General features: G+C 40.0%; 1 protein-coding gene across 2 annotated transcripts in view; it reads right to left on the bottom strand.

Annotated features, from left to right (window-relative positions):
• ush2a (Usher syndrome 2A (autosomal recessive, mild)) overlaps window positions 1-26,733 on the bottom strand; it is a 440,168-nt gene that overhangs the window by 329,527 nt on the left and 83,908 nt on the right. For both annotated transcript variants that reach the window (XM_049464244.1, XM_022672674.2), the window contains exons 13-19: window positions 23,704-24,351; window positions 16,384-16,567; window positions 11,494-11,657; window positions 9,339-9,497; window positions 7,405-7,902; window positions 4,273-4,551; window positions 2,134-2,303 (exon numbers count right to left, since the gene is read on the bottom strand). In XM_049464244.1, the coding sequence (XP_049320201.1) occupies window positions 2,134-2,303; window positions 4,273-4,551; window positions 7,405-7,902; window positions 9,339-9,497; window positions 11,494-11,657; window positions 16,384-16,567; window positions 23,704-24,351 (2,102 nt within the window). The remainder of the gene's footprint in view (window positions 1-2,133; window positions 2,304-4,272; window positions 4,552-7,404; window positions 7,903-9,338; window positions 9,498-11,493; window positions 11,658-16,383; window positions 16,568-23,703; window positions 24,352-26,733) is intronic.

Below are 26,733 nucleotides of genomic sequence, written 5' to 3'. Positions count from 1 at the left end.
ATATTAAAATAGCTGTGTGCTGGAGGGATGTAATCAAATTGTAAGGAACTAGAGTAATGGAAAAGGGTGCATTCATGTCAAAAATATGCTGAAATCTTAAGAGCTAGCTCAAATGCTTGGCATACTAATGGACTCTCATCTCAGTTTTATAGTGAATTTTTTAACACACTGGTATACAATGTAAGCATTTATGAATAGGGTGATGTTTTCTTTCCTGGTGAAAGTTCTGTCAGTAACATTTTAAATCAGCTGTGTTTTTATATACATATATATATATATATATATATATATATATATATATATATATATATATATATATATATATATATATATACATATATGTGTATATATATATATATATATATATATACACATATATATATATATGTGTGTGTGTATATGTATATATATATATATATATATATATATATATACATATATACACACACACACACACACACACACACACACAGTGTTTAGCAGGGGTCCTGTTTTTGGAGTCACAGATGCAACCATTTTTACCACATACATATAGAGCAATTATCTGTTGTGCTGATAGACCTGTGTACTGGAGTTAATCAGCATAGAGCTGTTTCTCACTGTGAATCAGGATGTGGACGTTCTATTTGAGTAAATAACTAACTGACCACATTTTTCATCAGAACTTGCTGTCCAACAAGCAAAAGTGAAAAAGGTTTCGGTTTGTCTAGAGTTCGAACAGACGTTACAGACGCTTGTATGTTGCATGATTAAAGGGTGTAAAAGACTACAGCAGCAGTATAACTGTAATGTATGATTGGAGACACCTCGCCCCTCAGAGTGGAGGAAAAGAGAACAGGGCATCTTGCTAAAAGTAATGTCTCTGCTAAAATACATGCAAGTAAATGCAGCAGGAAATATGGATGCTGGCAAAACGTAACACTGTGTTAATTTGTATTAAGTCAATAATGTATCTATTGCAACAGGCCTACATTACCTAATGCTGCCCTAACTGGTCTTTCAAAAAAGAACGCTTTCTACAAGCAGCACATTTTAATCTTTTTTCTTTATCTCTTGTTTTTGGTGTTTTATTTATAGCCTTGCATTTGCAGATTTGCCATATCCATACATCTGGCTGTGATGTATGGAAAAATCCTAGCATGGGCAGGTTCTAAACAAAGGTAACTTGGGCACTAGCTTTGCAGGTTTAATATTGCACAAAGCTATATTAAAACAATGTTTTGCAGAGAGATAGACCTTCGTGGTTTAAATAAGAAGCGTTTGAAGAAAGAAAATGAAAAAAGCATTAAAACGTTAACCTATCTGTAAAACACGGAGGAGATTGTGTCATGTGTCTGTCCCTTTTTGTTACTTTTGAATGAGGATGCCTTGTCATAATTGATGGAACATTGATGGAAATTCTGAATTATACCAGCAAATACTAAAGGTATTTAGGATATAATAATAAAAATTAGGATATCTCTCCGATAACCTCAGATGGATAAATCTCATGAGAATGTGGGCAATGCAGCATGACAATGACCCTAAGCACAAGTCATTTTATCAAAGAACGTTTAAAAAAAAGAATAAAGTTAATGTTTTGTAATGAAGCCAAATCAAAATCCTGATCTTAATTCGGTAGAAATGTTGTGGGAGGAGCTAAAGCAGCGGTTCATGGAAGGAATGCCACCAACATAAGAGTTAAAGCTGGTTTGTATGGACGAATGGGCTAAAATTCAGTTACTGGAACCACTTAGTTGTGGTTTAAACTGATTGATCACTGTAACACGAGAGTTTTACTGGAGTATATGTTTTTATGCATGTTTGGCTTCCATATGCAGGCAAAAAACATATTAACTTGGTAGGGGAGCAATAAGGCCAAAATAAAAAAAAGGTTGTGTGCTGGAGGGATGCAATCATGAGGAATGACTGGAAGTGGATTAATAAAAAAAAAACGTAAATTAATAATACATAGTATGGGAATCAAGAATGTGCTCTGTGGTTTGATCATATCTTTACATCTGGACAGGCCTGCGCAGGTCCTAGCATGGGCAGGTTCTAAACAAAGGTGACCTTTGTTCTTTGCTCTTATGACAGTAGATCTAGCACTAGCTCTGCAGGTCTAATATTGCACAAAGGCCGGTCATACGATACCTGTGTGACTACAGGAGGGGTGTACGGGTTGGAGGTTTGCTCTCTGTGAAGGCTGACCCTGTACTCGGTCACTCTGCCTCGGACGTCCTGCTCTCGCGGTGTCTCCCAGCTCACTAGGAGTGAGGACGAGGACACTGGAGACACTCGAGGAGAGCTCATGTACTCGGGCACTGTGAAGAGAGGACACAATTAATAACCAAAATTAATCCACTATAACACTATTTTACACTACTGTAAAATGTCTGGATGTTGTCTTTATATAAAACAAATATTAACATGTTTGTGAAATGTGTTCATATCTATACAACGTGAGTGAGGTTTGTGAACCCTTCAGACTTTTCTATGATTTTACATCAAATCAACCAAATCATATAAAAAATACTAGACTTGCTCATGTATTTATTGAGGGAAACGATGCAATATAGTATAACTGTATGTGGCAAAAGTATGTGAACCTTTAGTATAAACAGATACACTGAAGGTGAAATTAAAAGACATTCTAACAGGGACTGTCCACCAACAAAGACCCCCACATTGACAGCAAGGCACATAATAGTTTACAAGCTAACAAAAAACCTGTGGTAACATAAGCAACTGAAGGCCTTTCTTCTATTGGATTACACTGATGTTTATGAGTTAAGAAAACCTTCATGAGAACTGTGAACTACAATGGTGTACATGGCAAGGCTGCAAAGAGAAAGCTGCTGCTCTTCAAAAAGGTTAGGCTAGAAGGCTAGTTAATCACATTAATCACATTAAGTTTGAATATGGTTCAATGACATATAAGGATTTTCAACATGCCAATTTTATAATACAAAAAAGTATCTGTATCTGTTGCAATTGTTCAAAAATTTAAAATGTTGTGAACATATAAACTCATATTAAAATTTTAGATTGAGTGATTTTAGTGTATTTTTATTTAGAAGAATTGGCCTTGGCCTTACAAAATGTACAAAACTCATGTGGTGCGACCATGATTTATGTTAAAATGAATACATTTCCTTAATATACTTTATTTTTATTTTACAAATTCCCACTAATATAAGGTGTCTATAATTAAAATATTTGCATTATTTTTTAGTTTTTGTAAATAATTATCTCAGTTTTGATTTTTAGTGTCACAATCACTGGCTTTAATGTAGTTGATAGGGTATTTTTTCTTGTAAATCCTTTAAAACTGTTAAAAGGTTTTCTAAAACACCATTAACTTCAGAATACAGTATCAATAGTTAATATTTCAGCAACAGAAAATGGATACTTTATTTTAAATTTAATACAGTTACTATTATTATAGGTTGCACCACATGATGAGCGGTCGCTCCAAATGACAAAGTATCGTATCATTACTATTTAACTATTAAAAGAGATCAATAAACAATACACTTAACAAAATAAATAAATACAAAAATAGAATTCCATACAAAACCAGAATTGTTTTCTATTTTTTTCCCAATTTTTCCCTAATTTACATGACCAATTACCCAACACTTATTTAGACTTCCCCTAATGCTAGTGATGCCCCAACACCAGGAGGGTTAAGAAGACTAGCACATGCTTCCTCTGATACATGTGAAGTCAGACTCCGCCTCTATTTAAACTGCTACTGATGCAGCATTTTTCAAGTAGCATCACAGCGCTAGCGCTCAGAGGAAAACGCAGCGTCTCAGTTCTGATACACCAGCTCACAGACGTAGCCCTGTGCTGATCCACATTAACCTTTGAGTGATGAGGGGAAAGAGCACCGTCTACTGTACCCACCCAGAGAGAGCAAGGCCAATTTTGCTCTCTCTCATGGCTCCAGAAGCTGATGGCAAGCTGCATGACTGGGATTTGAACTGGCGATCTCCTGATCATAATGGTAATAATAGATATTTTTTGGATAAAAAAAGTGCTATGTTGGGAGAGAGTTAAATAATGCACTCCAACATAAAAATCTTATGCCATCTGTGCAACATGATAGTGGCAGTATCAGAGTCTGGGCCTGTTTTCTGCATCTGGGCTTGGATAACTTGCCTGCATTAATGCTGAATATCAAGAGAACGTGGTTATGCAGCAGGAAAATGATCCTAAGCATACTGGAAGTAATTCTAGAATAAAGTTGTTCCCTTTTCCTTTTAACTGTACAAGTGTGAAACTAACCTCCCTCTCCAGTACGACCCACTGTCCACTCTGAACTGGTGCTGCCGGCCATGTTAACCGTGAGCACTCTGAAGCGGTACACAGTGAAGGGCTCCAGATCAGACACCACCACACTGCTCTCAGGCGGAGTCAGGGCGTTTTCATTGGCCGAGACCAGTGCCCGCTGTGGGTTCCACCACCCGCTGCTGAGGAACACCCTGTGCTCTGCACCAACACTGGTCCCGTTTTCCATAGACTCGTTCAGAACCTGCATGAAGAGCTCGTACCTGATGATGATACCTGGTAACAGCAAGCAACAAAGCAGCAAAAAAAAAAAAAGTTTCAAACGGATGACAAAAAAGTTTTCAAACATTCCAGAGCATGCTATGATTCCCTCACGACAAATCTTCCACGATAAAGACCTTTCTGCTCCTACCTCAGCATAAACCTGCAAAATCCACCAGTTCCACCAATGATTAGCATACCAAAGCATATATAATAGTATATTATATATGTACTGTATATAATAACAACAACACAATTTCCATAATCTTCCCGACACGCCTCAGCAGAAGACGGAGGATATTGAGATGTAAGGCCGGCCACCGACAACTCGCAATTACAGCCGCGGCCCAAAACGACAGAGGGAAGGGAGAGAAAAAAAGAAGGAGAAAGGAAGAAATCAGATAGACACAATTAAACGGAAAAGAGATTCGCTGGCAGAATCCTCTGAGGGTACTTTATAATGGCCCATGTTAATGAGCTAATTTGTGAAAAAGCATGATAACTGGCATTAAAAGTCATTGATATACAGGAGGCTATTTTGCCGCACTTTCAATGGCGCAAGGCACAATGCATAATTGTATGCGGCAATCAGCTGCTTTAAAACATAAATGCCTCTCTCTGATGCGCGGGCCCACCGGTTTATACCGCCGAATGGAGAACGGCCTCAGCCTTAATCAAGCCTCTTGGTTGTAGATTAAAGTTCGCCAGGAATTAATTTTCAGCCGGGCAGAGATCAAATAGCATTTCTGTAATGGTATTTCTCATTATTGTAATGATGAGGCTGAAGACTGCTGAAGAGCATGAGGAAGAAACAGTAGAATTTCTTTTTTTCAGCTCTACTGTATAACGCACTTTGTGATATACACCGAATAATTTGTAAGTATTATTGCCATATCACACTCTGAAACAGTGCTGCATTAATTCACTGCTCTTTAAAAGAAGAAGTCTTTACACAGTGTGCTCTTCCTCTTTTCTGCAGTTCAGTCAAGTTAGATATTCTTCAACATTATTTTCTGACCATTACGAGAATTATCAGAATATTATGACCACCTTCTTGTTCCTACACTTAATGTAAATCTTATCAGCCCCACTGATCATATGTACACTTTGTAGTTCTATATTATTACAGACTGTAGTTCTGTATCTGTTTCTCTGCATACTTTATTTTTTATACTAATTTCACCCCGTTCTTTAATGATCAGGACCCCAGAGGAGATACCACCACAGAGCAGCTATTATTATTTGGGTGGAGGGTCATTATTTTTCTAAGCACTGCAGAGATTAGCACTGATTAGCATCTTGGTGGTGTATGAGGTGTTATTGTGTGTTGTGTTGGTACAGTGAGTGAATCAGATACAGTAGTGCTGCTGGAGTTTTTAAACATCTCAGTGTCACTGCTGGACTTTCCTGTAATAGTCTACCAACAGTGTCCTGTAAGCAGTGTCCTGTAAGCAGCGTCCTGTGGGCAGTGCCCTGTAACGACTGATGAAGAACTACAGTATGATCAACACTGTAAACTGTGCAGCAACAGATTCAGAGCTTCTGTCTCTGACTTTGCTTTATACACAAGGTGGATCAGCTGTAGGTAGTAGTGTGTAATAGAGTGAAGGACAGTGAGTGATTAAACACAGTGTTTAAGAACTCCAGCAGCACTGCTGTATCTGATTTACTCACTATACCAGCTCAACACACACTAACACCTCATACACCACCACCATGCTAATTAGTGTCACTGTAGTACTGAGAATAATGGCCCACCATCTCCCAATAATAATAGGTGGTCTGTGGAGTGAAATGAGGATGATAATAATAAAGTACATACAGAAACAGATAAGGGATTACTGTATTTTTCGCACTATAAGGCACATTTTATAAGACACTAGTATCTAGTAACTAATAGGAGGAACAGGGGTGTCACCATGTTCTCTTTCTAAATTCAGCAGTATTGCCACTGGGTTGTGAGACCTGTCAAGCTAAGTTAAGTTAAGTAAACAAAACTTTAATAATAAAAAAAAAAACAGCGCTGGATGTAAATTAACAGATTTCTCTCCTGAAAACTGTTTAATTGGGTGAATAAAGTGCTTCTGTTTATTTACAGTAAGCTTAGACTTACAGATTTTCACTAAAGCTGGAGCTTTAGCTTTAGCATTAGCAGCTAACCGCTAGCGTTTAGCAGCTAATGCCACCTGAAAGAGCTCTACTGGGGAACCCTGAGTGTTCTGGTAAGCCAGGGCAAAATTAACTAGCGGTTTGCCCCACAAAGTATTTTTAAAAAGGTAAACACGCAGACTACCGTCTGACATACTCACTTCTGAACAGCAAAAGAGCGGGGTTAGCAACAGGTAACAGACTCTAGCAGACTTATCCTCACCTCTGTACGACCAAAGAGCTAGCATTTAGCACGGTTAGCAGCTAATGCTAATACTGCTTAAGAAATTAAACTGAATCTCCTGTAAAAGCTGTACTTCAGTAGAGTGGTTTTACTGCTGCTTACAACCTGACTGGTAAAATTCATACATAAGGTGCACCAGATTAAAAGGCGCACTGACTATTTTTGAGAAATTTAAAGCATTTAAGTGCGCCTTATAGTACAAAAAATATGGTACAGTCTGAAACCATAAAGCCAGTGATGTATATGATCATTGAAGCTAAAAAATGGATGAAATGGGTTTGGAACCAAAGACATAATGATAATAATGTTCTGCTTGATCAGTGTATTATCTACATGTTAAGCCTCTGAGAGCAAGGCTTCAGTCCTAGGTAGAGTAACATGAACTATTACATGAAACATAATAGATTTTGACAGTGATGCCTAAACCTTTGCATGCCCCTGTACCATATCAGGTAGCATGTCCCACTTTTTCCTACCATTCGGAAGGTCTGGTGGGTCCCAGTCCACCTGCAGCTCGGTGGAGCTGAGCATGGCCACGCGTGGAGGCGGCTGCCGCTGGGGCGAGATCTGCGCCGTGAGCAGGGTGAGGTTATCGCTGCGAGCACAGCCGCCGTTGGTGCAGGCCTGCAGGCTGAAGACGTAGCGGGTGAAGGGTTGTAGCCCATCCACTGTGACCTCTGTAAGCATACCCTGGTAGTGAAGGAGCTCCTCTCCACTCTGCTCTTCCACAGAGCTCAGGGTATACAGCTCCACCGGCCCGGAGGTGTTCAGCGGCTCGCTCCAGTTGAAGGAAGCGCTGGTGGGTCCGGCACGACCAACCAGGCTGAGCTGGAGCTCGTTGGGTTCGGGGATGGAGGCCAGGGTCCGCAGGCTGATGCTGGAGCTGCTGGTGTTGCCGTGGACATTGCTGGTGAGGAGCTGGTACGTGTAGAGGGTGTATGGAGAAAGACCTGAGTCTGTGAACAGCACAGGTTCTGTATGCAACAGAGGGAACACAAAGAAAAAATTAAAAGTAGATTGTATATTCGGCTATAGCACAGTGTGTGCTACATATACAATGGACTAGAGCTGCACAATAAGTCATTTCTCTACTGCCATGATTTTGCTACATGCCTTATAATACATTAACACACTGAAGAACATGTGATGCAACATTGGTAAAGATTGGTCTTAAATACTAATAGATAATTTGATTTATTAATATACACCCATTCCTGCAAGTTAGATGCTACATTTTCTCAGAAAAGTTAGAACAGCATTCACCAACTTGTAATGTTGCAATTCCTTCTTATAATGTTTAAAATACATTTTGACATTACAGACAGCAAGTGATTGAGTGTTTCAGGTGTTATTTTGTTCCATTTCTTTCTGTAAACACACCTTCCAAAGCCATGCTTTTGTGCATATTAAAACATAAATAAAACATATATTTTGGGTTCATAATGTTTTGCATTTTCTATATTGACATTTTCAATAAACTGATAAAAGTCTAAAAGTACTGGTTTCACTTAAAATATCAAAGTAAAAGTAATTTAAGGGGGGGAAAAATGCCAAAGCCAAAGCTTAGGTCGTGCCTATAGTGACTCTAATGACTGTAATGTTATGTTAAAATGTTAATGTTGATAGATTTGGGATGCACTAGGCTCCCTGTCTTAGCTGCATATATGACCACTAAATATTTATTATTATAGTATTTAAATAGAATGTAAACATATTAAAGAAGCTTAGTTGGACATTTTGCTGCTTGAGCTTTTAAGTCTCTGCACGGATCATCTTTATATTAGCCTACCAGCCTGGTGTGATGGATCACAGTATAAACCAATAGGGTATTGGAATTATATATGTTTTTACTTCTCATCCAACCACAATCAGATTCACTCTATCTGGATGGAGAGATGTATCTGGATTTTTGAATGACTAGAAGCTGGAAAGAAAACAAGCTGAAATAAAATAGGAGTAGCAAGGCTATGTCTAAAATGTAAGGAATAGAAAGTTCAGATTATTGTGTTAAAATGTAAGTAGTAGAGGGTAAAAGTCAGATGAAAAATAATTACTACAAATTTCTACTTAGGTAAGGTAATTAACTATTTGTACTTCATTACTTGACATTTCTGAACTGCAGTAAATTAAAATGTATTTAGTGGTTCACTTTGTCCATACTTTTGTAAGTCCTAAGACATCTGAGATACTTTCATTTGCGTAATGTTATACACACACAGCTTAAATATCCTCAGACTCAGAGATGTTTTAAGTTAATTTTAGAGCACTACAAATGATGCAAAAACAATAATGTTTAAAAGTTATTTTGGCTGCAACACCTCTGATCTATCACATTAATTATTGCTAATAAAACAGTTAAAGAAAATGATACATGAACAGAAATGTGTGAGTGTGTAGGAGTGTAGTTTACCGAAAGGATGCAAGCTGAAGCTGCTGTGGATGATCTGTGAATTGCGGAGCAGGGTGTAGGTGAGGGCGTTGCTGTTGGGCGAGTCGGGGGCGTTCCAGCTCAGCTCGATGGCACTGGCGCTGAGCACAGTGCCCACTGGAGGAGGCTGCTGTCTGGGCTCTGGATCACAGCAGGAAGGCGGGAGGAAGGAGAGTTTTATTTACAAAGAAAACAAACAATACCAAAACTAAACTCAGAACAAGATACACAAACAGACAAAATTACTAGAATAAACACAGAATAAGCTTTAGACAGAAAACAAATAAATAAAGCAACCTAACAGACATTAAACAAGTAAAAGAACTGACCAGGGCACACAGAAACAAAGGGGCTATATATGGAAGAAGACAGGAAACAGGAAACACCTGGGAACAGGTAACGAGGGGACGGAGCTAAAAATGACACTAGCGAGTAGGGGTGGGAATCGTTTACTATCTCACGATTCGATTCGATTCCGATTTTGGGGGCCACGATTCGATTCAAAATCGATTTTTGATTCAAAACGATTTGAATTATAAAAATTTCTGCTTCTGGCTTATGAATCTTATTGAAAAAAAACCCTCCATAATATACACTGGTCCTGGAGCAGGTAATGTGTTACAAAAACAATAAAATGTGCAGGAATGTGGGTCCTCAGTGACAGAGGAATCACTGGGATATCACAATGACGTTAATGAACAATAAATAAATAATAAATAACACTGCTTTATTACCAGGCTACTAGCGGTGGTGTGTAGGTGACGCTGCTGGGCTGATGTGATGATAGCAGTGGAGCGCTAAAGTTCAGGAGCAGCTGCTGATTAACTAGTTAATTTAAGGTCGTTGTATTTCTTCAGAAAGGGGGCAGGAGGTGGAGAAATTAATTCATATGGTCCATTCCTTAATTCCTCTGTGATGAGGAGCTGAAATTAGCTCTGATTAGCTTATTGTATTTTTCCGTTCCGCCTTAAATGCTGCAGCCCGCTGCCACCTGTAGCGTTATTTAAGGTGGAACTGGAAAGTTAGCTAGTTAGCTAGCTAACAGTTACTGAAACTAACTACTAGCGATCTTTTTTATGCTTGTTATGAAGCATTCTGCCATAAAACATTGAAACTACACGTTAATCTAATGTAATATAGTGCTTGTTCTGCCATCTTACCGGTGATTCTCAAACACCTACGCTCTGTGTGTGTCTGGAAGATCTCCGTTTGAAAGGACAAGCGCTATCCCCAGGGTTGCCAGGTCCAACAAAAATACCCAGCCCAAAATCAGTCTAAAACCCGCCCCTCAGAATCGATTTTGGGACATTTTAAATCGATTCTGAATCGTAGTAAATGAGAATCAAGATTCTTATGTGAATCGATTTTTTGGCACACCTCTACTAGCGAGCACTAAACACAAGGGCAGAGACGCAGAGGAACACATAGGGCCACATGCAGGGGAACGTGGGGAATGAACACAGGCATTGAGAAGAAAGGTCAGAAAAGACAAGAAACAGGGTGAGAAAGTGACACAAGTTGATTATTTTTTTTTGCTTAAAATAAAAATCTAAGCAAATTTTAAGTTTAGTCAGCCAAAAAAAAAAAACGGAAAAAAGGAAAAAAAATATCTTTTTCACACCTATCTGGTGCCAAGCCACCATTAACACACACTATTGTTCAACCAGCTGCACAGAGGAGAGTTCTCGTAAGGTAAATCATAGTTTAGTTAGAGTCTGCAGTGTGGTCTGCAATTCTTTTTTCATAATATAATATCTGAAACATTTATAATTAAAATAACACCCAAATAAATTGACTTTAGCAAGAATGCTTTTTTATGACATACATTCTTGATTTCCTCCAACAAATAATTAATTGTGATTCGAGATTTAAATCTGAGTATTCCATTGATATGTTGTGACCTGAATTTTATTATATAATGTGCACTTTTTTACGAAAATTCATTTCTGATTTCCTGACTTTAAAATACATACAAAAGTTGCAGAATTTTATAAAAAATCGAGTTTATAGAGACAATTCAGGTTGAGGAAATGGTTAAATTGTCTTGCAGAGACTAAAGCTGCACACAGTAATTATAGTAGTTATTCATATTAACCACTCCAGTGTATGAAAGTGTATTCCTGTTCTGTGTTCTGACCTTTGCTGCAGCCCAGGTGGTTGGTGGGGTCCATGTGGCTGGATCCTTCCACACAGGAGTCGCACTTGTCGCCCGTCACGAACAGCTTACACAAGCACTGTCCCGTCTCTGCCAAGCAGGAGCCATTGAACCCGCCCACCGGATCACAGCCGCACTGCTCACACCTAAACAGACAGAACCCAGGAGTGAAGAAGAGCTCATACACAACTCATACAAACACACACACATACGATCGCCTCGCCTACACACCCTGCATCACTCAGTTTGACATTGTCAGCGTCTGTGGAGGACATGAAATCGGGTAATTAACCAAAAGTAACAAGTCCAGATTTATTTACACACTGGAGAAGCTGAGAATTCACAAGGAGGCACCGGCAGTGGCCTGGATGAGAAGGATCACACATAGACTGACAGGCTGGATGTGTGTGTGTGTGTGTGTGTGTGTGCGCGTGTGTGATGGGAGACGCACTGCCATTAAATGGAGCCATTCACAGATGCCCACAGACAGTTAGGAGGAGGGGTGTGGACGGGGTGTGACCCCGGCGGGGCCGGCGGCGGGTGACGTTGGGGCCATGCGCCTGACACCCTCACACACAGCTGAGAAAAGCCCGAGACTCTTAATGAGCCGCAAATTTGTCCTGTCATCTGGGGGTGGCGTTCCGCGGGCCAAGCGAGCGTGTCCCGATGCGGTTCGACCTTGACTCTTTCACAAGGAGACACGCAACTTCTCCACGATTTGTTAAAAACTGGCTAGTGTGCAGAAACTGAAGAAATCTGGGCCCTAGAACAGACTCTACATCCATATTTACCAACACGTTGAACAACCTAGGCCTACATAAGATTTGTCCATTGGTTGCATGTTGGGCCTACATGTAGACGCCAGTGATAGGCCCCATTAGGGTCAGTGATAGTAGCAGGAGGGGTTAAACATGGTGTCCATTAACCCTCCTGTTATGTTAACTTGTCAGACACAGTAATGGTGTTCCCTGGTTATATTGACCTGGTGCATGTTTAATTATCCAAAAGATGTTTAAAACAAACAAAAAAAAAATCCTAACAAGAAGTGTGAATATTTAATTACTAACTCCATTACTAATTATTCAATTACAATTTAGTGTCTCTAACAGGTAATGATTCAATTAGGATAATTTACTTGTTTTTCATAAAGAAAAACAATGTTGGTTTTTCATAAAACCAACATATAAAACACAATAGTTTTACATAATATTGAAACATAACAGGAGGGTTAAGGTAGTACACTGCACATGGGGCCCAGGTGAGAAACCCAACTGGGTCTCAATGCCAGCACGCACATACCAACCCATGCCCATATGGAGCTCACGGGAGAACTTTGTCTGGTTGGTAAATAGACAGGAAAACAGTCACTCTCAAAGACTTTTAAATGTTTGACAAAACTAAAATGCAACACTACCAAAACTGAGCTGGAAAACAAGCTAATTCCAAAATCGTAAAACTATAACTTAAAATATTAACATTATTATTCTAAATATCCTCCAAAGTTACATAAACCTAACTCACTACTAAAGGCCCTAGTTGTTTCCCTGTGCTTGCTAAACTTGCTAAATCTGGCAATTAACAAGCTAAATCAGGTCTGCTTGAGCAAAAACAGCTCTGAACAATGCTGGAAAGGCTGGTGAAATGATGAAAAAAAAAAAAAAACATCAACTTCAGGAAAACAGTGGTGCTGATGCTGGAGAGCAGCACATCACTTCAGGCTCTGATAGTTATGGGAATATTGCTACATGAAGCAACCTTCATAAATGTATCTTATCCTGCTCATACTTGGCAAACTATGAGCCGAAAGCCAGGGAAAGAGCTAGGCAAAAAGCTAATAAACTGAACATAACATAACACAAAAAACACTGGCTTATATTTTCCAGTAAGACCTAAAAAGACACATCTTTGGCTTGCTAACAGCAGGCAACCATAAACTGACATATCATGAGGACAGAAAACCTGTCAACTGACACTCTGGAATAATTAAAGTGTTAATGGTACTGTGGCTAGAACCATGCTAAATATGCGGCTATTGCTAGCTGTTGCAGTGCTGTATGCAAGCCAATAAAAGAAGAGCTTATCATTTTATTTCCAAAAATCTGTTTAACTAAAGCCAAAGGTCAAAGGCTAACTATTTAAACACACTTTAGACATGCCAGAGGACTAGTACCATGTCCTATGACTTTTGCCATCTCCCAGGAAAGCTAAGAACGGCTAGAACTAACCGGTCATGGTCATTTTACATACTTCTGTCCTATGACTTTTGGCAAGAGATGCATCATGGCTGGACAAGCTGGTCAGGAGGGCCGGGGCCGTTAGTAACATCTACTGCACTGCTCTGTTTACAGATAGTTCTTTACCTTGTATAGAACGTTTTTGTACCCTTATATATTTTCTATTCTTCTGTGTTTTAATTTATGTTTGAATATGTTTCTTATTGTATTGTGTTGTTGCTGCTGGATGCCTAAATGTCAGTGTAATGTCTCTGGCTGCAAAGAATAACTTAAAAAATATGCAATAAGTGCATTTTTTAGTCTGACTATTAGGCTGATGCTGAGTAAATCACTGGGCACTTCCTTATATATCCAGCAGGTCCAAATTAGACGACCCTAAGCGTATCAGCGAGGCCTGGAGCAGCTGTTGAAAATGGATTTGGCCTGCAAAAAGTTCCACCAGTGAAGAAGCCTAAACATGATTGAACGAGTTTACCGGCGACTAGAATAAACAGGTAAATTACATTCTGCAGTTCGGGAGCAGAAATGGATATTGCCCTCTCCTCTGAAAAATAAAACCGTGATTCCTCCCTCCAAGGTTAAACGATTAACCACAAGGTGCATTCTGTGTTGCCCGGCTCATGTCATCTGCTGTGATGGGAAATATTCCATAACCGTATTGTGGCCTTTTAACTACCCCCCATTAGATGGACTGCATGGGACAGAGCAATATAATATCACCAAAATAAGATGCATCGCCTTATTGATTTCGGGGGAGTTGGGGTAAATGAGTTTGTAATATTTATATAAAGAAATCTTTATTGTGTGGAATCTCCTGATGCTGTTCAAGCTTCCCCTGTAATCGCTTTAAATAGTTCATTTTTCATCCTTACCGGGCAGACGAGCGGAGGCCGGACGGAGTGTCTGCACGGCGATCCGTCACGACACGTATGGATTAACAATCTGTGATGTCCGGCAGGCCCTTTCGCTGATGTACTGGAAAAACACACGCTCTCGCCGCTCGCCGTCAATTAATACTGCGCCTACCTGCCGCGCCCCCAAACACCCCGCGTTTCTTCTTCTTCATTTTGGAAAGCGTTTAAAAAGGTAAATGATGGTTAATGCGAGACCCGCTTATGTCGGCTCCCACTGTTTTCTCTGCTTTGCTCAGCATGGCTAGCAGTTAAATATCTCCTTGGAGCTTTCTGGAAGGTCATTGAAAGAGACTCCAAACAGAGAGTCCTGTCCAAACACGTTCATGAGCGCTGAAGACTTTAAAAAAATCCAAGTAAAGCTGCTAAATAAGAAGAAAATAATCAAAAAAAACTTGTAAAAAAACCTTGAAAAATGATTTTTTTTTGTAATCCAGCAGCTCCAGAGAAAGCCGAGGCTCGCGTCTTTATTGTAGGCCATATGCTCGGCTCGGCAAGTTGCTGGGGTGTATATCGTTAAGGACAGCTAATGCATGATGTATTTACCGCCTAACTGATGTATCCGACAAATCAAGTGCGCCGAGAGCATTAAAACGCGTGCTCGTTTAGAGGCAGGTTACTTTAATGGCTAATCTGACCTTTCGTGAATGCTGCTCTGGACCTGCAGGCCATCGAGCTGCTAACTGGCTCAAATCACCATAAAACTATAAGTGGATAGGCATGGTCTTCCACATAAGCCTCATTCACCACTGCTCAGTATCCATGAATCCTGTCTTCAAGGGAAGAATAACACTCGAACAAGACAATACATCAGTTTGTCCATAATAGCAGCCAATACTGATGGTGACCTTGTGGATTTATGGCTATTCATGGGCATCAGTAAAAAAAATATATATATACTGCTAAAAAAGCATTAATATTTGGTTTGTTTCTCTAATCTATCAATGTTTATAGCAACTGCTAACTTTAAAAAAGGCAAAATAGGTTTATAATAGTGCTAAAACCCAGAAATTAAAATCATCAGACCTTTAGCATTAAAGCAGCACAAGTATAAGTTATAATCTGTATTTCTTGCGCCTGAGCTCCCTCTACAGTCAGAAAGTGTAATGCGAGTTACCAGTAAAGAACATGCTTTACACGTGAATTTCTGGACAAGCTGAGAGACACAGTAAAATAATGAGCATGTTCACAAACAAGACATATTTCACAAAACATACATAGGGCAGCTAGAAGCTAAGATTTGAACATTTTTGTTTTATATTTATATAATAAAATGCTAAATCACTTTGATGGCACACTGACTTAGTAGGAAGAATGTTTTTTTTTGTCTATCATTGCTACTCTAGGTCTGGAACATTGCTGTTGACCTTAATGTTTTATGTATCTTTGGTGAATTTTTGAAAAATAGCACTGAATAACCCAATATTTGTGTAATATTAGTCTATCACATCGGTACACTTTTTTTGTTAGATTTTTTTTTTTATCATTATTATTCTACTTCTCAACAAATGCACATGCTTTTATTTGTGCTGTTGGTGTAAATCTGAATTACACCTCACAACTCTATGGGGAGCCATAATGATGTTTATTATATCGATGTCACAGTTTTAGCTCCATAAAATCTTTAAACTATTAACTATTAAAAACAGGTTGGGCCCTGAACAACATCATGACTGCAGCAAAAGTGAGTGTATTTCTGGGTGTATTTTCTGGAGTGTGGTGCTAACCTGCCAGTATCAGGGTTGAAACCGTAGTAGAGGTCCTGGCATCGATCACACCTGCGGCCAGCCAATGACGAGTGGGAGCACACACACTGCCCTGTGGCCGTGGCACACACTTGCCCCACCGCTCCCACAGGGTGACAGTCACAGGCCTCGCATTCACTGCGGCCTTCCTCCGAATGGAAATAACCTGAGAACCAAGGCACAAAAATATCACAGTTATTAGTAATAATATTTTTTCAGGATTTTTTTTATCGCATTCAACATTTTAAATTTTATTGTAACAGTACTGTAAGCAAGGCCATACAGTGGTATGTAAAAGTCAACTCTGATAATTGTCATGATTTTCCTTTATAAATAATTGGTTATTTGGATCAGCAATTTCAGTTAAATATATCACATAGCAGAGGAACACAGTGATATTTGAGAAGTATAATGAAGTTTATAGGATTTACAGAAAGTGTGCAATAATTATTTAAACAAAAATTAGGCAGGTGCAAATATTTGGGCACCCAACAGAAAAATTACATCAATATTTAGTAGATCCTTCTTTTGCAGAAATAACAGCCTCTAAACTCTTCCTATAGCTTCCAATGAGAGTCTGGCTTCTGGTTGAAGATATTTTGGATCATTCTTCTTTATAAAACATCTCCAGTTCAGCCCACTTTGAATCACACCACAGATTTTCAATAATATTCAGGTCTGAGGACTGAGATGATCATTCCAAAACGCTGTACTTGTTCCTCTGCATGAATGCTTTAGTATTTTAGGATTTTGAGCAGAATTTTAGGGTCGTTGTCTTGTTAAAGTATCCAGACTCAATGCAACTTCAATTTTCTCACTGATTCTTCAACATTGTTCTCAAGAATCTGCTGATATTGACTAGACTCTATGAGACCCTCAACTTTAATAAGATTCCCAGTACCTGCACTGATCACACAGACCCACAGCATGATGAACCACCACCACATTTTACTGTGGGGAGCAGTAAAGTGTTTGTCTTGGAATGCTGTGTTCTTTTTTCTCCATGCATAAACAACCGCCCTCCAGATAACTCAATTTTAGCTTCAACAGTACACAACACCATACAGCCTCTCCTTTATAAAGTGTGATGAATAGTTGAACGATGCACAGTGACTCCATCTGCAGCAAGATGATGTTTTAGGTGTTTGGAGCTGCTCTGTGGTTGACTATAACGGTTCTTACCATCCTTCTCCTCTGCTTATCTGAGATTTTTCTTGTTCTGCCACTTTGGGTCTTAACTAGATCTGTGTCTGTGGTTCTTCCATTTCCTCACTATGTTCCTCACAGTGGAAACTGACAGCTGAAATCTCTGAGATAGCTCTTTATATCCTTCCTCCAAACCATGATGTTGAACAATCTTTGTTTTCAGGTCATTTGAGAGTTGTGTTTTGAGGCTCCCATGTTGCCACTCTTCAGAGAAGATACAAAGAGGAGAAAAACTTGCCACTGATTCCTTAACCCTTTAATAGATTCACCTGTGTATGTAGGTCAAGGGTCAGTGAGCTTACCAAACTAATTTTGTGTTCCAATAATTAGTGATAAACGTATCCAAATCAATAAAATGACAAGGGCACCCAAATTCATGCACCAGCTAAGTTTGTTTAAATAATTATTGCAGACTTTCGGTAAATCCTGTAGACTTCATTTCACTTCTCAAATATCACTGTGTTTGTCATGAGGACAACAGTGCTATCTTGCGAGCAGGGTTTAAACGCAACACTACCACAAGCACTTCTAACACCAATATTTACATCTAAACTAATAATTAATTGTTAATACTGTATAATTGTTAAAACAGAATATCACAATACAATACTATATTGATATTTTCTTACATGTTAAGGAAAGTTGTATTTTTCTGTAAAAATGATAAAAAAATAAATTTACTTGCTCAGGAGCCCAGAACACAGTGAACCTTCTCCTCTCCATACATTATTTAAGTCTACTTTTGTAATGAAAAAAAGCACACTATAGAACTATAACACTGCTATCTTGTTGGCGTGGTTTAAACACATCTCTACCACGCCACCATTATTTACATCTGAATGAATAATTAAATATAATACTGTTTTTTTTATTGATTTTGTTACACCACAAATGTTCCAAAAAATATATATTTTTCTATATAAAACGATCAAACTTAACTTTTTCAGGAGTGCCTCAAGTATTTGAAAAACCCAGAACACATTATCAGATTATACCTCTGCTATCTAGTGGGTAGATTTTACACACAACACTGAATCAATTTTGATTCTGATAGCTAAGTGTTGAGACTGTTGTGTTTGAAAATCAATAAAATATTGCAAAACTAAATATTGTGAAAGGATACAATTCCATGTTTTAAAAATGTGTATTTTTTCAATATACAATTATCAAACTTTTCCAAAATTAGACTTTGCTCAAATGCTTCACAGAAAGCCAATCATGTTGGTCTCGCTTGGGAGCGCCCCCTACTGTCTGACAAATCTAAAACATTCTCCGGTTGGCTACATTAGCACTGAGGCTTTAATAAGCGCATGCTCCTCCCCTTCCCCTTCCATAAGGAACAGGAAAGAGAGGAATCTCAAGGACATCAGTCAGACTGGGAGGGGCGCACAGAGTTTGAGATGTTTCAATCACGGCCTGCTTCCGCACCCCCTCCCTGGGTGAAATACGACCGAAGGGGGTCATGCGATGCGGGGCCGGGGAGGGGGAGGGCCCCCGCCGAAACAGTCATCAGCCTTCCCAGATGGATCTCCCTCTCTCTCCCTGCGCTTTCAATTTTCTCCTGCCAGCACCACTCTCCGTGCACATGCTTTATGTGCCGGCCTGGACCGCGAGGCTCAGCGGAGAGCCGGGTACACCCCACACTATTTCATCAGGTGGTGTGGGCGGGGAGCGAGCAGCCGTACATCCTTGTCTGGTTACTGTGGCGAGGTTCCGCGCAGCGCCGTGGTGCTTTGATGTTTTAGGCCTGCCGCTGGATGCTGCCGCTTGTGTTGCGTAAATATATCACGACTGACCTATCCATGCTCTGCCCACAAATTATTTTCTGTTACATTATTTTGTGTCACACGAAAGCTAAAACATTGTCATAACCTAATTTTTTGCAGTATTTAGAGTGCCATTCAATTTAAATTCAATATTTATTTGGTATATATTGTAAAATGCTGGGCTTTTAGACTTACAGATGCTTGCAGAAAGACATTTAGAATTAGAGACAATTAGGATTTTTGCATTTTTTGCTAAGCAAAGCCAATACAACAAAAACAGATTACAATACTGTCCCTGTTTTCTGTGAAACACAAAGTGTAAATATCCACAGAGCAGGCTTAAAAAAGTAATCGAACTTCTGTAATAATGAATCCTTCTAGATCTAACATGCAATGAATGCTTTACTCATTAAATAAAGCACACAAAGCCTAAAAGAACGCAAAAAGACAATGAAAACATTTATGCAGCCCGATTTTCACATTTTATGTCTGATTTTTAGCTATTAGTTGCAAGTAAATAATCTTCTCAATTTAGTGCAAGTTAGTGCGTATATTGTTGCCATGCCAGACTGTTATCTAAATATGCCCTGTGTATTTCCAACTCTGTTTTATATGTTGGGAAAATGTTGTTGCTCTAAATGTATCCAATGCTATTGGTATATGCAAACCAAGTCTCTAAACTGTTATTTAAGCAATAGAACACAAGAGGGAGTGTGTTATCACGAATAACATCACGTGATGTTATTCGTGATAACACACGACCTCAAGTGTTCTATTGCTTTTATACAACAGTTTCTTTTTTTACTAAATTAATAAAGAAAATAAATCAAAGAACTTTAAGAAATTAAGCATGAATATGCTTTAAGATGGGAATAAGCAAAGATGGTAATGGTAGGACCGTGAAATAACGCTATACTCTCCTCTCCTGCTCCGTGGAGTCGTCTTTAGGTGAACGCTGCACATTTTTGAGCATTTCTGCCTGTTTTCCTGGGTGGTGTTGGTTTTAGCTAGCCGGCTGGACTGTGGTTAGGTTAGCGTAGCTTGCTTTAGCTCAGCATTAACTTAGCTTAGCCTAGCCTGGCTGGTTATCGTTCTCGCTGTCAGACGGCATTAACCGAGCGATATTCTTTCCCTTTTTTCCACAAAAGACAGTCAGCGCTGCGGGCGAGCGTGCTGTGGTTGAGCGCTAGCCTGTGCTAAGCTAATGCCACCGCTGATGCTGTTGATGATTCTAAGCTGTACTGTGTTTATACGCTGTTACTAGGCAACGCATCGGCAGAGTGATACAGGTTTAGTGTGAGAAGGCCGTGATGTTATCACAAATATCATCACGGCTAGAACACTTCTTAACCAATCAGATTGTGAGGTCGGAACTAACTGTTGTATAATCCCACACTATACACTGTGATGTGAACATTACCAATCCCAGGTGCTGCAAGAATAAAATCTTGAAAAAAAGTATTTTATTCAATCTGACCCAATTCTTTTTTTTTCATCACATTACAAAAATCATAGGGCCCTAACAATCCAAAAACAGTTGAAAACATTTTTTGTTCTCAGAAACCATTAGGCCTAGATGGTAGCATTTCATTTTAAATGTAAAAGTCAACTAAAATAAATAAACTAAGAAATATACAAGGAAATTAACTAAATATATAAACAAAACAAAACAAAAAACAAAAACAGAGAAAAACACAGAGCAAGGAACTAGGGAACGAGGAGAATAAACAAGAGTAAGCGACAAAACAACAGAGGAAGGTGCAAAGACCGACGAAGGACAAGTGACAGAGGAAGACTATTTATAGTAACATGAAACACACTAGAAGTGGAAACACAGGCACGAGAACAGACAAAACAGGGCAAGGACGTGACAGCCCCACAGTTTCTCATTAGGTTAAAAAGGGCTGTTGCCACTGTTCCAGCATGATTAGGTAAACTGCATAACTAGTTATCAGTGCAGATTTCTACCTTAAATTTACTCAGAAAACTCAAGGCCTTCGTTAGAATGCTACACAGGTGTTTTTTCGGCCTCTGAAAGTGAACGCTGGAGATTAGTGAGCTGTGAGCTGTGAGCACAGAAACACTGTACTTGGCCTGAAAATGTGCTGGGTTGGTTTTACAGTAAACAGCGAGGGTTTCAGGATGGTTAATCTCCATTACGGAAACAATGGAGCCAGCTGCTACAGCTGGCCACAGACAGACTGACCGCCTTAGCCGCTGGCAATACACCTTTTCCACAGCACGGAGACCCACCCAACCATGCTGGTGTCCAAACGCCCAACCCCAGGAGGTGCTGTTTCTTAATGGCAGCGGGGGCTTTCAAAAGCTGCTGGTGGAATTGGCTCCATGCAAAGACTGAACTATTAACCATGCTAAACAATATACACCTCCCTGAGCACTAAAACATATGTCACTCCTGAGAACAACGCAGAAGAAAGATGTGATGAGGCAATAGGAAATTGAGCCAAATTGAGTGTGTTAGGAGAAAGGAATAACACTTTATAATACAGAAAATACAGAAAGCCACTGTGTTCCATGACTCTGTGTTCCGGTAAACAATGGCTGCAATGAATGCACTGGCATGATCAGCTACTCTTAAAGTAATGAGTATGCAAAAGCACACACACACACACACATTTCTTAAACAAATTACAGACTTTTTATTAAATGTGATTGAATTCCTGTGAAAAGACCAATACAGTACCTCACACCATTGGAGCACATTGGAAAGTGTTCAGCCTCACTCACAAGATAACTCCTCACAACTTATTCAGGTGTGTGGATTCCCTCACCATCTACTGAAGCAACTCTTCATGGACAGTTTAAATACTGTGGTCCCAAGAGTTTTGGCATACCCATGTAATTGGTCCTGCTAAATTGTCGCCATTATAGGTTAAACATTATGTGGCATCAGGGGCATTTCTGCTCAATAGCACAGACAGTGAAATATGTTGTTAGATTTAAGTGCTGTGGATAAAATTTATTCCAGGATTAAAATGTTAGGCTGCCTATGTCTACCAAAACTGCTGACCAAATACACAACCCAAACAAATAGAATTACTGTGTTTTTCCCTTCAATCTGGGCTGCAAAAAATTATTCTACACCCAAAAACTTGTATGTCTTTTAAGACGAAGGACCATATTTTTCGCATGAAAAGGCATGCTTAAAATCCTTAAATTTTTCTCAAAAGCCATTCTAATTCGTTGCGTCTTATGTATGAATTTTACCAGTCAGGTTGTGAGGAGCAGTAAAGCTCCTTAATGCTGAAGTGCAGCGTTATACAGGAGTTACAGTTTAGTTCTCCTGCAGCATTAGCATTACCTGCTAAGAGCTAGCCATTTGGCCATTTAGTGGTGAGTATTATCAGCCTCTAGCCTCCTGCCGACCCCATATAGCACTGCTGGAGCAGTATTAGCATTAGCCGCTAAGCGCTAGCCATTCGGCCATTTAGAGGTGAGTATTATCCGCCTCTAGCCTCCTGCTAAACCCAGCTAGCACTGCTGGACAATTATTAGCATTACCCGCTAATCGCTAGCCATTCGGTCATTCAGAGGTGAGTATTATCGGCCTGCAGTCTGCTGCTAACCCTGGCTAGCACAGCTGGAGCAGCATTAACATTACACTCTAACCGTGCTAGCCATTCGGTCGTCAGAGGTGAGTATAACAGGCTGTAGCCTGCTCGTTTAGCGTGCTAAAACAAGCTATGTGGGATAAAATGCTAGCTAATATCGCCCTGACATACCAGAACACTCACGGTTCCTCAGTGTAGCGCTGTCAGGCAGAAGATATGCGGCATTAGAGGTTAGCCACTAATACTAATGCTCCAGTGCTTATTGAAAATTTGGAAATCTAAGCTTACTGTTAATAAACAAAAGCCCTTTACTCACCCAAATGAACAGGAGAGAAATCTGTGTAGATTTACATCCAGCGCTCGTTTGACTTGTCTTGACTTTTTTCTTTACTTAGCTTAAATGTTTACTTAACTTAGCTTAGCTTTACAGCTTTTTCCCTGCTGATTTAGCAGGGAAACATGGCGACACCCACAGACAATTCTAGCCAGACACCACCTATCACCATCATTACAACCCACTGCACTCTCCACTGTTTGTGGTAATATTAGCCTTCCATAGTGAATTTTGGCCAGTTAGTGTAATATGTCTGGCTGCACATGGTTTTATTTAAAATAAGAGGAGCCTTTTAAGAGTGAAGAACCAATTTTCATATTAAACTAATAATGGTTATTTCTGTAGTACACTAGTACAAATTATTCTGGGCATATCACTATATTATATTTTTACCCTATTTCTCTTTTCCTATGCACACACTCACCTGGCTTACAGCTGCCACACTCTCGACCGTGCCGGGTAGGCAGGCACATGCACTGCCCGCTGTCAGGGTCGCACGCCGTTCCAGCCACAGAGCCCAGAAGATCACAAAGGCATGGCTGGCACCCGTGTGTAGAATTACCAGAGCCAATCCAGTACATGTGAGGGGAGCAGCGGTTACAGCGCGGACCCTCAGTGCCGCTCTTACACCGGCACTGCCCCGTCACCTTATCACATGCGGACAACTCCTCCAGCGTGCCCCTGCGCTCACACTGGCACGGCAGGCAGCCCAGGGACCCTCCTGCCCCCAGGCTGTGGTAACCATCCTGGCACACGCCACAGCGTCGTCCCTCCACGTGCGGCCTGCACACACACTGGCCTGTCAGAGGGTCGCAAGGCAAACCCGGAACAGACCCTAAAGGACTGCAGTCGCAGGGCAGACAGGGTCTACCCCCCTTCAGGCCGTAGGTGTCGGGGGCGCAGGTGTCACACTTGAGGCCGCGGACACCGACCCGGCACTCACACTGACCGCTGAAGGGGTTACAGAACTGGTGCAGAGAGCCGTCTGGGTTGCAGCCGCATGGCTCACAGCCGTCCGGGTTCGTGCTGTTGAGGAACTTGAAGCCGTAGTTGCAGCGATCACAAGAAAGACCTGAAAACAAAAGAAGTCAGTGTTTTAAAATAGTGTATTTAGAGTATTTCCCTTCTTTCTCACAACGAAATTTTTGCACTGAGGATATTACGTGATAAAGTGTATTAGGTGTTATTTTGTCCCATTCTTCCTGCAAACACACCTTAAGGTGTGTAACAGAGTCGTTATTGCATTTTTACTTCAGAATTCTCCACACATTCTTTACTGGGGACAGGTCAGGGCTGAAGGTAGGCCAGTCCAGTACCCTCCTTCCTCCATCCAATGTCATGCCTATGCAATGTGTGCAGTGTGTGTTTTTGAGTGGTCTTGTAGAAAAGAATGCATGGAAATGATGTTGTCTAGAAAGGAATATATGTTGCACCAAGATCTCAATTGACCTTTATGCATTAATGCATCACAGAAGTGCGCTGACACACCCCTTTACTATGACAGACCCTGAGTTTTGGACTTGTTTCTGAGAAAAGTCTGGAAGTTTCTTTTTATCTTTAGTCCAGAACTAACAGCATCCATCTGGAATACTGATTCATCTGACCACAATACACTGAATTTCCACTGTGTGATGGTTCACTAACTTAAATTTAGTGAACATAAGGCTTGTGTTGTGCACAGTAAAGTTAAGTTAATGGTATAAGTGAATGTAGTAACTCTGTGTTGTAGAGCTTGTTGTTGATAAAGGTTTGTAAAGCAATCGATTGTATATACGGTTCTATTTATTTGTTTTTTTTATACCTCATTACTAGCCCTTTCCTGCCCCATCTCAACTGTTTTGGAAGGTGTTGCAAGGCATGAAATATGAAATATCTTGGAAACATGAAATTCAAATACATCTGAGGAACACTAATTATATTTTATTTTGCGCTTTCCATGCTGTCCCAGCTTCTTCTGATTTTATGGTGAGGGTATATTAGGGTAACACTGCTAACACACTGGGCTGTCCATACACAGTAATGGTTGGTCAATTTGACACAGCATGTGTTCTTTTATATAGTAACTCAGAACTGTGCTGTGAAAATTACACAAATTGGGTTGTTTCAAACCAGCAGTAACTGCTTCTGGGACGACCAAATATCATTTTTGACTTAAACTGCACAGACAGCCTGTAACTGTGTAAACCTGAACACAAATATCGAATTGTTTACATAGCAGACAGAGAGTGTGAAATATTGTGGAACTCCTACATTCTGAAAGCAAGCAATACCTGATGTCTACTACAGGAGACAGCATTAAAAGATACTGGCACAATAATCTGAGAATTGCTGGTTCGAATCCTGGGTTATGCTGCTTGCCATCAGCATCCAGAGTCCGAGAGAGTACAGTAGGCCATGCTCTCTCTTTGAGTGTGTACAACAGGTGGTGCTCTCTCCCCTCAACACTTTTAATGTAATGTTGTTCAGCACAGACTTCTGTTAGCTGATGTATCAGAGCGGCAGTTGAAAAAGAGGCGGAGTCTAATTTCGCCTGTAGGCCTATTGGAGGAGGAATGTGCTAGCCCTCACCCTCCTAGTGTTGAAGCTTTACTAGTGATGGGGGAGAGGCCCACCATCAATAAATATACCAAACAAGCAAAGAAATACCACGCTAAGAAATCTTTTATATAATAGTACACACATGACAACCATCTGGGGAACCCTCGCAACCACCTTAAATGCAACTACCATAACAACCACCTCATACATCATATCATCCCCCAAGAAATATTATAGCAACACTTCACTTACAAATCACTTGGCGCCACTTTAATAAATACCTGTCATCCCACAGCAACCACCTGGAACAACTTAACAGACAAATTAAATACCAGTAGCAACTGTCCTAGCAACTACTTGTTATATATATCACCACCTTGGAACACCCTAGCCTAGTCTTCACCCTCCTAGTGTCAGAAGTATTAGTAGTGATAGTAGTGATAGAGGGAGGCCCGCGGAGTGGGTAGGATAATTGTCCTTCCAAATTGGGGATTAAAAAAAATACATTAGAGAATGATAGATAATAATTTAAAATAAAGGCAACAAAGCAAAACCACTCGCCGTTTACTTTATTTGTTTGTAATAGACTGGGAGAAACCAGCAGGTAACCATGCTCAAACCGCCACAAAATCCAAACCTGAACACAAATACTAAACTGTTTATACAGCAAAGTAAGCAAATAGAGAGTGTGAAATATTATATGTGAAGAAAAAAGAAGAAGAAGAAAAAAAAACATACAGGGAAATGACATCATTAAGTGAAGCCCTTACCCAATGATGAATGACCCACCTCAGGCATAACACTTAATTTCACTAAAGGAAAAATAAATAAATTAAAAAGGCTCAAGAAAGGCGGAGGGGAAAAAAGAAAGGTAAAAATAACCATGTGGCCGAAAAAGAATTACAGCTCATTTGGA

The sequence above is a fragment of the Astyanax mexicanus genome, chromosome 14 (genome assembly GCF_023375975.1).
Source record: "Astyanax mexicanus isolate ESR-SI-001 chromosome 14, AstMex3_surface, whole genome shotgun sequence".
NCBI lineage: Eukaryota > Metazoa > Chordata > Actinopteri > Characiformes > Acestrorhamphidae > Astyanax > Astyanax mexicanus.
The sequence above is the reverse complement of the archived record's forward strand: the minus strand, read 5'-3'. Positions and strand labels throughout refer to the sequence as shown.